We start from the raw sequence: 15500 nt of genomic DNA, 5'->3' as shown, positions 1-15500 counted from the left end.
TGAGAGATAGGAGATGAGATCGGCCTTTGAAAGTTAGAAGATGCTGTGCAAAGGTGAGAGGTGATGTTCAGGAAAATGGCCCTGTCAGAATGTGTCTCAACTGGACATTAAAAGCCGGACTGTCCCTCCTTGGGCTGTCTGAGAAAGTGGACAGGGCAGTTAGTACAAAGGAAGCAGAAAGGCTGGAGCTGTCCAAAGCCAAGCAAAACTGCTGTCATTTGGCCTTTTGGGCACCACCCTCTTCCCCCCAAACCCAATCAGATGCACAATGACCAAATGTAGCTACTTCTTTCAGGGTTTCAATCAAGAGCATCAAAGGTAGATTTGACCTTGGGTGAACCCCAAAGCACAGGGGAAAGACCTGTATTTCAAGACCCTGTTTTGGCTGAACCATCTTAGATCTCACAGCATCTTGTCCACCTCTAAGAGGGTCTTCCTGCCCCTAGATGGGCTGATCCTATGGGGAGAGCTTGGTCTCATTCCAAAATGAAAGGAAACTCCTCTTAGCAACTCTTTGATTTCAGGCATGATATGGAAATGAAGGGAACTCAAATTAGAAAAACAGAAGTGCTTTGGGCAAAATGTAGGATGCTATCATTAAATGTGGCTATATTTTTATCGCACAGATAAAGCTGGTGTAAACTCCTCCGGCCAGCTAGTATGGCCTGGAGGCCGGAGACCGCACGGTAGGCTACATCTCCTGGGCTAGATGAGGATGATGAGGTGGGCTTGTAATGTTACAACAGAGGGAAGCCATCTCTGAGGTCATATTTCCCCTCTCCACCAAATCTTGGCTGCAGTGACTTTGTCAATTTCATACTCCAAGTCTCCATGATGAGATTTCTTAGCACAGCAGCTCATGTAGGAAGCAATAGCAAAGGAAGGCTCAATGTGCTTCACAGTGGCAACCAAAGGTCTCTTTTATACTCATGAGACCCGTGGGCACTAAATCAGTGCTTCTCAACTGAGGGCCATTTTGCCTCCTAGCCGGCACTGGGCAATGTCTGGAAACACTTTTGCTTGTCACACCTGGGGGAGGAGGGGCCCCTGACATCTAGAGGGTAGAAGCCAGGGAGGCTGCTAAATATCCTCCAATGCACAGGTCAGTCCCCACCCCACCCCACCCCCCAACAAAGAATCATCTGGCCCTCAATGTCAGTGGTGCCAAGGTTGAGAACCCCTGGACCAGATGAGCCTGGGACACTGCTGAATGGGAGTCTGGCATGGCTCTCTTCTCTCTCTTCCAAGGCAGAAGCTCACTGTAGATTGCTTTAATATCTCTGCAGTTCCTGGAGTATTGTGATGAAGTCATCTTGGTGGAAGATGGAGAGATCTGTGAGAAGGGAACAGTTAATGGAGGAGAGAGGACTCTATGCAAAACTGATTCACAAACTCTGAGGGTTGCAATTCAAGGTAAAACTCTTTGGCCTTGGGTGCAAGAGATTGGGTGCCTTCCCTCATGATTTCTGGCCTGGAGAAGTTCTGTCATTTCATTTTCAGAGGAATTTCATTTTGTCTCCAGGAGCCTGAGCACATTTATGATGCAGCAGTGGTGGAAGCCCTTAAGGAGAGTCCTGCTGAGAGAGATGAAGACACTGGTACAATCAGAGTTCCAATCACGCCTCTCTTATCACCCACGGCTCACGAGTGGACACAGATCTCTCTTTATTTCTCACCCTAGTTTTGGCTCCAGGAGATGAGAAACATGATGGAAAAGAACCTGAAACAGAATCAGAGTTTGTAGACATAAAAGGTATTTACCTTTCATTCCCTGAGTTACATACTCTTAACTATTTGTTGGGCACCTACCATTTGGGACAGAGAAGTGTAGGCATGCTGTATGTCCTTTGGGGCAGCTAGAATTATGTGGTTTACTATAGTGTGAGCCTTGGGGCTCAACTGCCTGAGTCCAAATTCTGGCTCAACCACTTACTAGTTTTATGACTTTGAAGCAAGGTACTTGGCCACTCTGAACCTTAGTTCCTTAATCCATAAAATGGGGGAAATAAGAGTACCAACTTCATAGGTTCTTGCAAAGATTACATTAGAAACTGTACATAGAATGAATAACACAGTGCCTGACATATAGTAACCCTCAGTAGTTGTTGTTGTGATGATGATGATAATGACGATGATGATGATGATGATGATTAGTTGGAAAGATCAAAGCAATGCACAGAGATTAATTACACGCAAAAGCGCACACAGGAGATGTTTCCCAGTCTTTATGCAGAGCATTGAGAAAGAATTGTGCAGCCGTGAAGAGATCGAGGTGGGATAAGGTTATTCATTCTTTCCACAAAAGGACTCAGCATTCTACTATGTGCCAGGCACTAAGCTAGGCTGGGGAGAGAAAGAAAATATGGCCCTGTCCTCGGAATCTTTCGGTCTGGTGGGAGCCACCTGCAAGAGGATAATCATGGGAAACTGTGATAAGAGTAATGGGGAGCTGGGGTGGGAGTGAGAAGTCAGGGAGGGCTTCACAGAGGAGGTGACCTTTGGACTGGTCCTTTAAGCATATGTAGGAGTTTGCCAGGGACACTCTGGTGACAAGGAGGGGAAAGGGGAGGACCTGGGCTCAAGGGCATCAGGCAATTCCAGGAAGGCAGAGAGGAGAGATGTGGGAGATAAACTTGGCGAGAACCAGGCTGGCCAAGCTGCCTCTCCTCCTTAGACTCTGTTGCCTTCCATCCCTTTATCCATTCAATATTTGTTGAGCACCTACTTTGTGCCCTGCCCCTCACTGGGCACTGAGAAGGCAGAGATCAAAATACCCCTAGCTCAAAGTGCCCACAGCAAGGTCCCTCAAAAATGTGTAGCTGAAAAAAACCCTTAGTATATTTCAACAAATTTAAGATGCCATCCATTTTGAGAACACCATCATTTTATGTAGCACTAAGAAAAGTCTCTGCCAATTAGATGATATGGCATACTACCGAATGGGACACATCCTGATTTCAGAGATGCTAAAATGTGGGAAAAAAATGTGAGTCTTCTTATCGATGAAAGTTGGCACCATTAATGGTGCTTGTGACAAATGCGTGCCCATTTGGAAAAACAATATATTTTTATCGCTCTGGAGGCGGCCGAGGCTGAAGTGGGGGGCCCTGTAGTCTCTTCCATGCTTTCCCAGGAAAGCTCCAGGCTGCTCAGGATTTGGGGTCCTGTGGGGAGAGTAAATCCTGCTCCTCTTCTCCTCCTCATCCCTCTTCTCTGGAGAGGAAAGGGAAAGAGTGAAATTAAATGCTCTGAGAGCTATAGGAAGGGAAGGGTTGAAGGTGACGGCCCACTGGGCTGGCACGAGGGCATTTTCCAAGGGCAGCGAAGGTGAGCAGACCATCAGCAACACAACTGACTGGACTGGGGCTGCAAGGGGATCTGACGGTTCCTTTTATGCTTTAGGGTGCCATTCGTTAGGCTCTGCGGACCCATCGAGGTGACCCCCTCATGCTGCAGACCCAGAGGGAGACACAATGAGTGAAAGCCAGGCTGAACATTTCAAAGAAGCGCGAGGGTTTCCCAGGCAGGGAGGATAATGGCAGCTCTATTCACGGAGGCGCCTTTGAGATGGGACAGTTTTCCTTGCCAGGGCGGGATGCAGAGAGCCCTGCGAAGGGGGGCCCCCTTGTCTGGCTCTATTTATCTCTGTTTACAAGAGCCAGGTGTAACTACAGCATGCTGCTTTGGAGCGGACATTTTCATGCTCCTCTGTGTAGGAGAGGGAAGAGACATGCATTCAATCCTGGCTGCTGGGAGCTCTTAGGCAGCCTCCCTGCACCTCTGAAAGCTGTTTCAATGAGAGCTTGACGGTCATTTGCCCTCACCCTTTGGAAAATGGAGAGGACTTGGGACAGCCACGCGGAGGGAATCAGGAATCCACCTGGGAGGATGCCCCAGGTTTCTTCTCATGGTGTGAGCTCCATGGTAGATGTCTTCTTGTTGGCCCTGTAGTAGATGGTGTGGGTGCCCTTAGCACTTCTGCGCACACAGCTGCCACACCTGCATCCCTTTGCCTGGGGCTCTCTAGTAGCTGCCAGCTGCAGGTCAAGGTAGAAGTGCTGGGGAATTAAACCCTGGGGGGAGCCCTCACCCAGTGGCCAACGGGAGTTGGTGTAGAAACATCCCAGGTCCCGCTGAGCATGAGAAAGGCCTCTGAGTTGTAGTTCTGCCCCAGCCTGAGATTTCTCTATGCTGGGTTAAGCTCCCATCGCCCATGGGTGCTGCTGCCTTGATGAGACACCTTTTATTGTTGCCTTCCTTTCCCTGTACCCTTTAGCTCTGGAGTAAACTGCATGCGTTCACATCCTCTTCTTAGGATCTGCTTCTGCAGAACTAGATCAAGACAGCCCCTGTCTCCCGAGGGCTGAGCACATAGTAGGTGCTTAATAAATATATTTCTCAAAACACGGAAAACCACCTGCCTCACAGGGCTGTAATGAGGACCAAATAAAACAAAATGAGCAAAAGTATGTTGGAAATTTCAAAGCATAGGGCTGGTGGAAGAAAGGATGGCAGTTGGCCCTAGTGGTGGCCGGGAGTGGGTGGGATGGGGCCTGCCCCGCTGGGGGGCGCCGCAGGACTTGTGTTTGTCCCCACCGTTCCTCTGCACCAGCTCATCCAGACTGAGTCCCCCCGGGGAGCAACCGTGACCTGGAAAACTTATCACACGTACATTAAGGCTTCTGGAGGTTCGGTAGAAAACAACGGTTTTCTTGATTTAATTTGCATTAAAAAATTCTTTCTTAAACTGTTGGGTTCATGTTTTATGGTTTCTTTAACAATTACTCTCTTTATGCTAAGGTCATTTATCAGTGCTTTTATTCTTTCCCCCTAAAAATCTAAAGTCTGATAAAACAGCCTTTTAAATGGAGTCATCCTTTGTCTCCATTAAAGCTGCCAGACTCTATTTATTGAAACTGAGTGAACAGCAGCATGACCCAGCTGTGGTTCTTGTGTAACCTCGCTCTCTAATCTCTGAGGACAGCAGGCACCCGCTCGTTGCCTGCCTTCAGTGCAAGAGTCATCTCCATGAGCAAAACGTACCTTATAGTTTCATTCCTTGTCTCCCCTCAGCAAGGCTGGGTTTTTATTTGTTTGTTTTAAAATACTGAGTCACTTCTATTAAAGTGAATAGTGGTGTGTTTTTTTGTTTTGTTTTTTTTAATATGTTGACAATTTGGACCCATGTTCCAACCAGGTGGAACAGATGTCCCCATTGGGGGTCCAGGGACCTAACACTCAGACTTGTCACATCAGCCTAGAAAGTGGTTCCCGGGGTAGAGGCCATTTTCCTACAGGCTTTGATTTTCCCACCAGGGTTAGACCCAAGGAAGAGGAGCCCACCACAGCCCCCTGGCCTCTGTAACCCCTGGCCCTCTACCCTCCCCTGCAGGGTACTTCCTCTCTCTCTTCGTGGTGTCCCTCTTCCTCCTGATGATTGGCAGCTCCGCCTTCAGCAACTTGTGGCTGGGTGTCTGGTTAAACAAGGGCTCACAGGTGAGTTCCCTTTTGGCTTTGGGAAATGCTGAGTCAGTTGCTAATGGAGCGTATGAACACCATGCAATGAGCCTTCCACAGCCCTCTCCACAAGGCTGACGTCGGCTGCTTAGACTACACAACTCAACTCCTGAAATCCCCTTTGATTTTTCAAGACAAGCAGGGCATCCAAATTTGTATGTGCCGCCTTCAAATTTTAAAGGATTGTGCCAAGCAAATGCAGCATGGCTGGAGTCGTGCACGTGCAGGATAGGGTCAGTTCTGCAGCCTCTGTTGTAAGGTACCTCTGAGGAGTGTCTGGGAAAGGCTGGGGAAGCCTAACACAGATTTCTGTCTTCTTGCCTCTGAAGAGAAACTGGCATCTTGTCATGGACACTGTCTGGTGTCAGAGAGTTCCACCTGGCTCTGCTCCCCAAAGTCCCCCTCCAGGAATAGGACATGCAAAAGTCAGACTGGGTCCCTGGATTTGTTGTAGGGCCATTGGGGGGCCTCTCTCTGCCTCCCAAGCTCTCATCTAGGCCAGGCCCCTCCTGGGAAGGATGGATAAATCTGCTCTCCTTCAAGCTTGCTGGAAACTCTCCCAACATTTGGCCTATGGTTTCAAAGCTTTCCTGGAGCCCCAGGAAATGCTGTGGGGTTGCCTGCCCATCCTCCAAGATTACATTTTGGTACAGTTCTGTTGCTATGACAACCAAAGTGAGGAGGCCCTGGGAAGACATGGGCAGGGGAGAGGATGCGATTGCCCTCCTGGAGTTTGGCATAGCTCCCTGAGACCAGTCCCAAGGGGAGAAGCCAAGGGGTGGCCTTCTCTGTGCAAAAAGACAGCCATCTCTGGAACGTCCCCCAGATCTTTGCTTGCTCATGAAGAGCCCTTTCCTTGGAGAACCCAAGGGGTGAGTCAGAGTGGAGCCTCTCCCCATGCGTGGTGCTTCCCCAGTAGGCCAGTGCCATTCTAATTGGGCAGCAGCAATGATGGCTGACCCACGCATTGGCGCCACCACCAGACACTGCGGGCATAGCCCACAGCGCAACAAAACACCCTCTTCAAGCTGGTCCTTTGGTCAATTAGCCCCCCAGGGATGCTTTTGCTTTTATGGATGTTCAGCCATCAGCCACCACTTCTGGTTTACATTTCCGCTATGGCTGTAATCAGCAAAATAACGTTTAGAAGAAAGATGCTTGTTTGCTCCCCAAAGGCAGTCTTGACTTTTAGCACATGGCTCAGAGAAAAGCAAAACTGCCAGTTTTTCAGGAGGAGGAGATGGCCTCCCTCCAGAAATGCAGGCAAAAACACGTGTTCTCCTCGTGCAGGATGGAGCCAAGTGTGGTCTCCTTGAACCCTCCCAGAGTCCTTGGTTCATCAGGCTCCCTCCTCCCCACCGCCGACTCCAGGGCAGTGGACCGGCGCCCTCCTAGGTGCACCCTGAGAAAAGGAAAGGAAGAGGGCCCTGGGGGGGCTGGCCCATCATACAGAGAAACTCCTGAGTCTCCCCAAAGGCCTGGTGGTTTCTGCCATCAGGTCTCTGATCCCCTGGCCTGTCTGGGCTGCCTGAATGTTGCTCAGCCAGCCTGTGGAATCCAGCTATTGTTGCTTCTGTGATTTTCCTGGCCCAGCGTCACCTCTGGTCTCCTGAGGTGCCGGTGGTTCCTGGCTGCCCTGTACAGGTCTGGTTTGTCTGCTTTGCTTTTCTCACTGGCTCTGCTGAGCCTTGTCAGCCAGGGGCCCTTGGGTGCCCAGCGGCCCAGCAGGAGGACCCATGCAAAGCTCAGGAGGTCCCCACAGGGAACTGACTTGATTTTACCACCTGACTCATTCTTAACAATTATGCACCCCTTTTTAGTTTCTTCTCCCTGGAAAGATTCTCTGAAAAATTCCCATTCTTTTGACAGCTGATCAATCTTCGGTGCCTCTTGTTTTCCTCCCAAGATGACGTGTGGGCCTCAGGGCAACATGAGCACGTGCGGGGTGGGCCCGGTGCTGGCAGACGCCGGGCCGAGGGTGTACCAGTGGGCGCGCGCAGGGAGCGCGGTGTCCGTGCTGGTGTTTGGTATCACCCGAGGCTTCACTTTCACCAGGACCACGCTGACGGCATCCTTCTCACTGCACGACCGAGTGTTTGACAAGGTACAGGCTCCCCGTCCCCCGCCCCAGGGGCTGCATGCGCATCGGTACGTCAGTCAGTGGGGTTTATTGATCACCTGCCATGTGCCAGACACTGTGCTCAGCTCTGGGGGGGACACTGCTCACGGAGCTTACAGTCGAGTCTGGGAAGAGTCTCCCAGTATCTGATTATCAACTGCAAAGGCAAACTTCAGGGAGCTGTGGGTGTGTCATGGGCCCAGGCAGGGCTGGGGGTGAAGGTGTGAGTGGTCAGGAACGTCTCCCTGGGACATTGCCCTGGAGCAGACGTGTGCAGGCCCAGAGGGCATGTCCTGCTCCAAAGAGCTCTGAGGACATCAGGCCCCCTCTTCATTCCGCTGCTGCCGTGGAGGGCCCTGGCCGGAGTGCACAGGTGTGGCCCCCCACCGACACACACACAGGGGAACTTGGCCTTTTATTGCCCTGGGCAAAAAATCCCTCCCTCCTCCAAGGAGGCTGAATCCCTCCACGGTCACTCTCAGCCATGGTGGTGGCGAGAAAGGGCCGCATTCTCGCTTTCCCAGGACGGCCTGGCGCATTGTGTTGGCCCCCAGAAAAAACCTCAGGCCTGGCTCGCGATCCCAGCCCCAGGGAGCGCCGGACGGGGCAGGGGTGGGGGTCACCAAACAGGCACCTAGCCCGTGACCCTCCATCGTCACCCACAGATCCTGAAGAGCCCGATGAGCTTCTTTGACAGGACTCCCGCCGGCAGGCTAATGAACCGTTGTTCTGAGGACATGGACGAGCTGGATGTGAGGCTGCCGTTTCATGCCGAGAACTTTCTGCAGCAGTTTTTTACGGTGCTGTTTATTCTCGTGATATTGGCTGCTGTGTTTCCTGCTGTCCTTTTAGTCCTGGCCGGCCTGGCTGTAGGCGTCGTCATTCTTTTACGGTAGGTCGATGCGCGGTTTAAAAAGGAGCACACGAAACCCATGCATATTTGGTTAACCCTGTGCAGTGACCCGGTAGTACCCGGTGGTACTGAGTCCTTGCTGTCTTCTTTGAATGGTGGAGCACGTTGATTTTTGGTGATGTGCTAAGTGCTCGGCATACATCTGGCATTTGAGCCTCAGAGCAAGGCTGAGGGGTGGATATGGCTGGGAGATTAAGTCACTGGTCCCAGGCCAGGAAATGAGCGACCGTGGGTGCTGTCTACCTGCTGTTACGTTCTTAACCACTGGGCTTTGCCATTCCTGCTGCTGGAGGATAGAGGAGACCAGTCTCTCTGAGCTTTGAGAAATAGCCCCACCTGACCGCTGACGTGGTGAGAGAAAGGCCTTGGCTGCTTGGCACTGAGGGGTCCCCGTGCCCACCTTCACACCCACCCTGGGAAAAAGCGGGAGGGCAGCATCGGTCCCAGCTTTCCAGGAAACCCAGCTCCTCAGGTCCTCCCTCGCCCTGGGCGAGCTGGAGTTCTCAGCAGGCAGCCTGGTGGGTATTGCGTGAGGGCTAAGGATTGGAAATCAGATGAAATTTGTATCAGAGTCCCAGCTCTGCTGCAAAACTAGCTGGAGGACCTTGGAGAAGTCGGAGGAACGCTGCAGGCCTCAGTCTCCTTATCTCTAAAACGGTAATCATCGAAACATGTGCCTCGCCTGTTCTGGAAGGGTTCTCAAGAGGATCAATAAGTGTCTTGTAAATTAGAAATGGGACACAATATTATATAAACTTTGAGTTTCTATAAAACTCAACGAAATGTTTATTATGTTCCTAAATGTGCCCAGCCCTGGTCTGGACACGGAGGGTCTTGAAGAGGGTGCCCCAGATTGCAAGGATTCAGCCCACAAATCGTGGACCCACGTCCACCTGTAAGCAGGAACATCACACTCAGAGCTGAGTTTTAGAAATATTGCTGTGGCCATTGCGCAGTGTGGAGGGGGGATGAAGCTACAGAAAGATTGAGACAAGGCTATAGGATTGGAGACTCTTGCAGTGTAGAATCTGAGTGAGAACTGAGACATAGGCAGCAGCAGTCAGGGCAGAAAAGAGGTGGATTCGGGAGCCGTTTCGGAGATAGTCCGCTGGGGTTGGGGGATGGGAGAGGCCAAGGATGAGTCCAAGACGGGGAGTGCTGTGAAGACAGATATGAGTGATACTGGAGGAGACGCAGTTGGGGGTGATCAAGGTTACCGGTTTGATTTTGGATGTTTCAAGGTTGTGGATCAAGTCCACAGATGATGCCACAGACAGTGGGGAATGTGAGTGTAGGGATGTACGGGCAGAGAGGCTGACTCCACGTCCTTGGCTGAAGCTGGTGTCGCCATGGGAACTAGCACATGTGCCCTGGGAGTTGGGGGAGCCGGGCTCTTGCTTCAGTCTCCCACTGCCTCCTTTGTGACTCTGAGAAAGGACACATGGGCCTCAGTGTCCAGCCTCAAGAGTTTATTGCAATGACCAAATAAAAATAATTTCTGCAAGTCCTTTACAAACATAACATGTCCTGGGTACCACTTCTTAAAATGGATTCCTTGGGCTGGTGTTTGTTTTTGTAATCTGTGTGCTTGTCTGACCATTGTTCCTGTTCTCCCCTCTGTGCTGTTGACTTACTTAGCAAAAGGTTTTTCTCTGCCCTGCACCCCTACTTCTTGCTACAAGACAGGCCAGATGAGGCTGATCCAGACTGAGTTACCCAATGTTTCCAACTAACTCACTTGCGCTCTGAATGAGGTTTCCCTTCCTCTCCCCTGGGTGAATGTCAGCTGAGTCTGGAGGCCAGATCAGATTCGCTGTCACGGGCCAGCTGCCAATGTGCGTGCCGAGGGCAGTGGTCTCTCACTCACCGGGGCCCTGGGGGAGTTACATCCTGTGGAGCATTTGGTTTTAAAATCAGCTCCTGAGGTGACAATGTTCAAATGTTCAAAATTACCTTTGAAAATGTCTTTAGAAGATCACATATTGGCAGTTGACGCACCAGATCCAGATTTTCCTCCACAATTGGAACAGATCCCTTTTTCTTTGGTTGGGTACCCAGAAGTGGTTGGCTTGTATTTAGGGGCTGCACTGTGTGAAAAACTCTAGTCTTCAAAGACTAGAGTCACAGCTCATGCAGCGAGACACTCATGCTGCAAGAAGCCTTCAGAGCTGAGACCACAGGAAGGAGTGGCTCAAATTTCTGAGAGCCCCACCCTCACACACAGGGATGGGCCCCCCAAGAGGAGAATGGCGGGCCAGCCCCTCCTCCCTGGTTAGATGGCACCGACCGTCTTCAATTTGTCTTGAGTGCCCAGCTGGATTTGTGTGAGCTGAGGGGATCACTGGGAGACCCCAAGTGGGGCCCCCTGGGCCGCTCTTGGTTTTCCCGCAGCATTTTTCACAGAGGAATCCAGGAGCTCAAGAAGGTCGAGGGCGTCAGCGAGTCCCCCTGGGTCTCCCACGTAGCCTCGTGCATGCAGGGCCTGGGAACCATCCACGCCTACGCCAAGAGGGACGACCGCGTCAGCAAGTAAGTCCTGGGCAGGGCCTGCCCCAGGGCTTCCGCTCCCTGTCAGCCCCAGCGGGAGGCCCAGAAACGCCGGCTGCTCCGGCTCTGAGGAGGGAAGTCTGGGTGGCGAGGCCTGACTGTGGACGGAGAGCCGGCAGAACGGAGGAGGAGCCCCTCACACACTAGGCCTTTCTCCCCAGTGTCCGAGGCCCGCCAAAGACTCAAGCTCATCCAATGACAACCTCAGTACAGCGTTTAACATGTTTTATTTTTTTCTCCCTAAAAGTAAAATGTGTTCAGTTAAGGAAAATAGGAGAAAATAGAAAAAAAAAAAAAAAAAAAATCACCCATGGGCCCCCAACCCAAATCCTATTAATATTTTTGTGTATTTCCTTACAGTCTTTTCTTTTTTTCTATTTCTGAAGTATTTATAATCATGTTTGTCTTGTTTTATTTTTAAATAGCATTTTTCATGTTATTACATATTCCTTGTAAAAGTCATTTTTAAAGATCACATTACATCTCACTTCGTAGATGGACCAGTTTTCTTCTCTTTAAAATGTCGGGACTAGATTAATAAATTTCTCTGGAGTCCTCCAGCTCCAAACTTCGAAAACACCGTATAATCACATATAATCAGTGTGTATCAATCACAGTAGGCTCACTGTGGTAACAAACAACTCCAAATTTTAGGGGCTTAACACAATACATATTTATTCTTCCTCAAGCCACACCTGAATGAGGGTCCCTGGGGCAGGGGTAGGGGATTCTGCTCCACACTCAGGTACACGGTCTCTCTCCATCTGGGGCTTTTCCATTCTGAGGGCCTTGGGGACCTCTCCAGGATCCTCTGGTCTAACTGGAAGATAAGAGGAGAGATGTGGGTGGAGGACCCCAATGAAGTCACTCATCATTTCTGCACACTCATTGGCCAGATTTCAGTCACATGGGTGCACCTAACTGCAAAGGAGGCTGGGAAATGTAGTCCAGCTGTGGCCATAGGAGGAAAAGAAAATGGAGTTTGGTGAATCTGTAGCGTCTCTGCCACATAGATGTTCTTTTTCCACCCCCATCCTTTCCCTCCTTAAAATCCTAACACACACTTCAAAGTTTGTGTCTCTCTCTCCCCGCCACCCACGATCTCAGTGTGGACCTGGCACCCTAGCCTGTCTTTAGTTCAGTCAGCAGCTAGCGCTGTTACTGGTGTGACCTGAACATCATGTGTCAAGAGTCCTGCATCACACATCCACCCTTCCAGTGTCCTGGTCATGGGCCATTCATCAACTCACAACAAACTGAACAGATTCAATCCTTGTCTTCCTGCAGATTCTCCCCCAAGGTTTCCAAAACGATCCTATAGGAGAGCTGAGCCCTACGCCATTGATGGGCTCTTCCCTCTTTTAATCCTTTCGTTCCTTTCATGGACTTTCCAGAGGGCTTGGGCTTCTGACTTGTACTGCTTCTGCGAACAGACAAAAATGCTACAGCACTAAAAAAAGGTTTGAGGTCAAATTCCAATTTGATCCCTGCCAGTGGTTCTGTTTCTGCACAACCTAACCAACCACACACGTTAAGACCGCAGATGACTCCTAAGTCACTTAAGCTGTCAGTTGAATTTGTAGGCTTTATAGCGACATGGTAGAAAGACCAAAGTGTTTGGAAGAATATTTTAACTAAGCTCTGGGAAACATTAGTCGGAGTGGAAGCAGAGAGGAGGGTGCTACAGGGCCCAGCCTGGGTAGTCAGAGGGGCTTCCAGCCAGAATCCTTTGAGGAGGTTTAGAACAGGATGGAACAGCAATGCCGAGGACGTCATGACTGCACCAGTGGAGGAATCTCAACTCTTTAGGGGTTTAAGCATGGAAAGTTTTAATTTTTTTCTAATAATTTCTACCAGTTGTTCTGATGAAGCCCCTTTCCCAGTAAGTCAGGGGAACCTTCAGTGGCAATTGTGATTAATGTCCCTTCTGGTCAAAGGTTAGCTCAGTCCAGTTAAAACTTCAATCTTGAAGGTACTCAGGCCACGGCCCCCCACCCTCCACCTGCTCAGAGGCTTGGAGTGGGCATGCTGTGCTGCTCTATGTGTCGGGCAAGGGGGCAGGGTCACTGTTGGGAAGCACCTAGTCTTTTAAACACTCTCTCCCTTTTCTCTGAGCCTGGTTCTCTGAGGCTGGTGCAGAGGGATGGAGGTGGGGAAGGACACATCCTCAGGTGACCACCCTGTCTGGGTCATTCTCCTTTCTGCTGCTGATTTCTTCTGGTCCAGCTCTCCGTGCAGATAAGGTGTGGTGGAGGAGAGCCCCCAACAGGACCCAGGTCCCCAGCTGCTCTGCTGTGCACTGCCGATGGTCAGGCTCTGGTGGGTCCTCCCATGAGCTCCGCCTGGCAGCCTCACACTGCTTTCCTTTTATATGGGGCCTCTTGCCTCATGCCGATCAGTGTGGCATCAAGACTGCAGCCACACATGCCATCTTCCCTCTGCACCCCAACTCTAGGGACTGCAGGAACGGGCAGGACCCACCTTCCGTACATCTGGGGACCGAGCAACTCCGGGGCTGGGTCTTGCCTTCATCCCTCGGCGGTGTCGTCTCTCTGTCGCTCTGCCCTGTGCTCCTTCTCCTCTGGCTCAGGGGACACGCAGCAGAGGTACAAGATGTCAGCTTTCTTTTTTTTCCTCCACCTTTATAAACAATTGCCTTGACTCTTCTTTCCCTGAACTGGGGAGGAGAACCAATCCAGCACCCTCCTTTCCTTCCTCTGCCACCACAAACATTGAGATCTCCTCACCTGCCACCCTGTATAGATCAAAGGGGTCAACGGTCATTTCCACAGGGCGTTTGGGGAGTGGCTGTCCCCAAGACAGCGGTCCTTTGGAGGTAGAGTGTGAGGTTCTCAGCCCCTCTTGTTCTCAGCTGTGGGTTCCAGTTGCCAGTTCTGGGAAAGACAGAAAGAGCCCACTCAGCACCATATGCTACTGCTATGTAGGATTTCTCAAAATAAGTGCAAATCAAAGATGCCCATGGCAGCAGATTTTAAAGAGTATGAATATATGCTCATCTTTTAAGAGACTCCTATATAAGGATGCATTCCTCTCTCCCTATTTCTCCAGTAGCCCTAACCCTAAGTCTATGGAAGCACAACCTGACCTCCTGTTTTGTCTGATTTCTTAATTTTAGGTTTAAGATGCTAAATGATGAAAACTGCAGCCATCTCCTATACTTTAACTGTGCTCTCAGGTGGTTTGCTCTAAGGATGGATGTCCTCATGAACATCATCACCTTCATTGTGGCCTTGTTGGTGACCCTGAGTTTCTCCTCAATCAGTGCTTCATCCAAAGGCTTGCCATTGTCTTACATCATCCAGGTAACACCTAGTGTGAGGCTGGACTTGGCCTGGAGGCTCTGGCATAGAGTGTATCAGGGAAGATGGACATAACAGAAAACCCAACTCAACGGGTTTAAATAATAAAGAGAGCTCAGTGGTTCACATCATTAAAAGGTCTGGTGGCTGTATGGGCTTCAGGCACAGTTGGATCATGGCCCCTGGGTTTGTCCTCCTCCTGTGATGACTTTCTTCGTTGTTGTGCAATGGTGACTGGCAGCCTCTGGGGGCTATAGCAGGAAGGAAGCGGGAGAAAAGCATTTCCTGCCCCAGCCACTGAACAAAAGCCCTGTGTTCTACTTTTACTGGATTAATTGAGGCATCCCAGAACTAATTTGTGGCTCGATGGGATTCGGATGACTGGCTTAGGGCAAAGGATGGAGTCATACCCCATGCTGCTCTCATGTCACACACCGCTGCCCCACAATGGGGAGAGGGAAAGGAATGCTGGGGGGCAACCATGGTGCCCATGACAAATAATCACCAACTTCTCTTTTTGGTTGCTTTGGTGTTTTTCTTTTGAAAAATAAGAATAACAGGGAAATAATAATAATAGGGAATAATAATGATAATAGGGAAACACATGTCATTTTAGGCACTGTTGTAAGTCCTTTACATAAATTAATTCATTTATCCCCACAATAACCCATGAGGTAAGGACGCCATAATCCAGGTTTTACAGGTGAGGAGACTGAGGTCCAGAAAGACTTGTCAGAATCACACACTGGCCTGTGTGAGAGCCAGGATTTGAACCCACGTCAACTGGGTCTGATACCAATCTGAGTCTGCATCTGCTCCTTGTTACATACCTCACACTTCTGTCTTTGGAAGCTGTTCCGATGCAGTCCTTGTCCTCGGTGCTCTGACAGTCCAGGACAGTGAGTCTGAGTGGGGGTCTGTTTCCACTTATTCTGTTCAAGGCTGGGAACAGAATAAAGTCAAATCTCTCTTCAAGTGGAAAAATTTCTCCTTTTCCTCTTTTATTCCTTTTTCTCCTCTTGATAATTTCCTTGTCTCCTTCCCCTTTGTTTTCTTTTTCTGTGACTCATATTGGTTGAATATT

General features: G+C 50.2%; 1 protein-coding gene across 1 annotated transcript in view; it reads left to right on the top strand.

The window, feature by feature from the left end:
• Positions 1-15500, top strand: part of LOC132353200 (ATP-binding cassette sub-family C member 12-like) — a 58141-nt gene that overhangs the window by 31801 nt on the left and 10840 nt on the right. The window contains 10 exon segments of the mRNA XM_059904217.1: positions 1281-1348; positions 1350-1413; positions 1523-1598; positions 1682-1747; positions 4593-4688; positions 5393-5496; positions 7424-7621; positions 8302-8528; positions 10941-11078; positions 14233-14419. Coding sequence (XP_059760200.1) covers positions 1281-1348; positions 1350-1413; positions 1523-1598; positions 1682-1747; positions 4593-4688; positions 5393-5496; positions 7424-7621; positions 8302-8528; positions 10941-11078; positions 14233-14419 — 1224 coding nt within the window.

Source organism: Balaenoptera ricei, chromosome 19 (genome assembly GCF_028023285.1).
Source record: "Balaenoptera ricei isolate mBalRic1 chromosome 19, mBalRic1.hap2, whole genome shotgun sequence".
Classification (NCBI taxonomy): Eukaryota; Metazoa; Chordata; class Mammalia; order Artiodactyla; family Balaenopteridae; genus Balaenoptera; species Balaenoptera ricei.
Note: the sequence above shows the minus strand (reverse complement) of the source record. Positions and strands in the feature narration are given on the sequence as shown.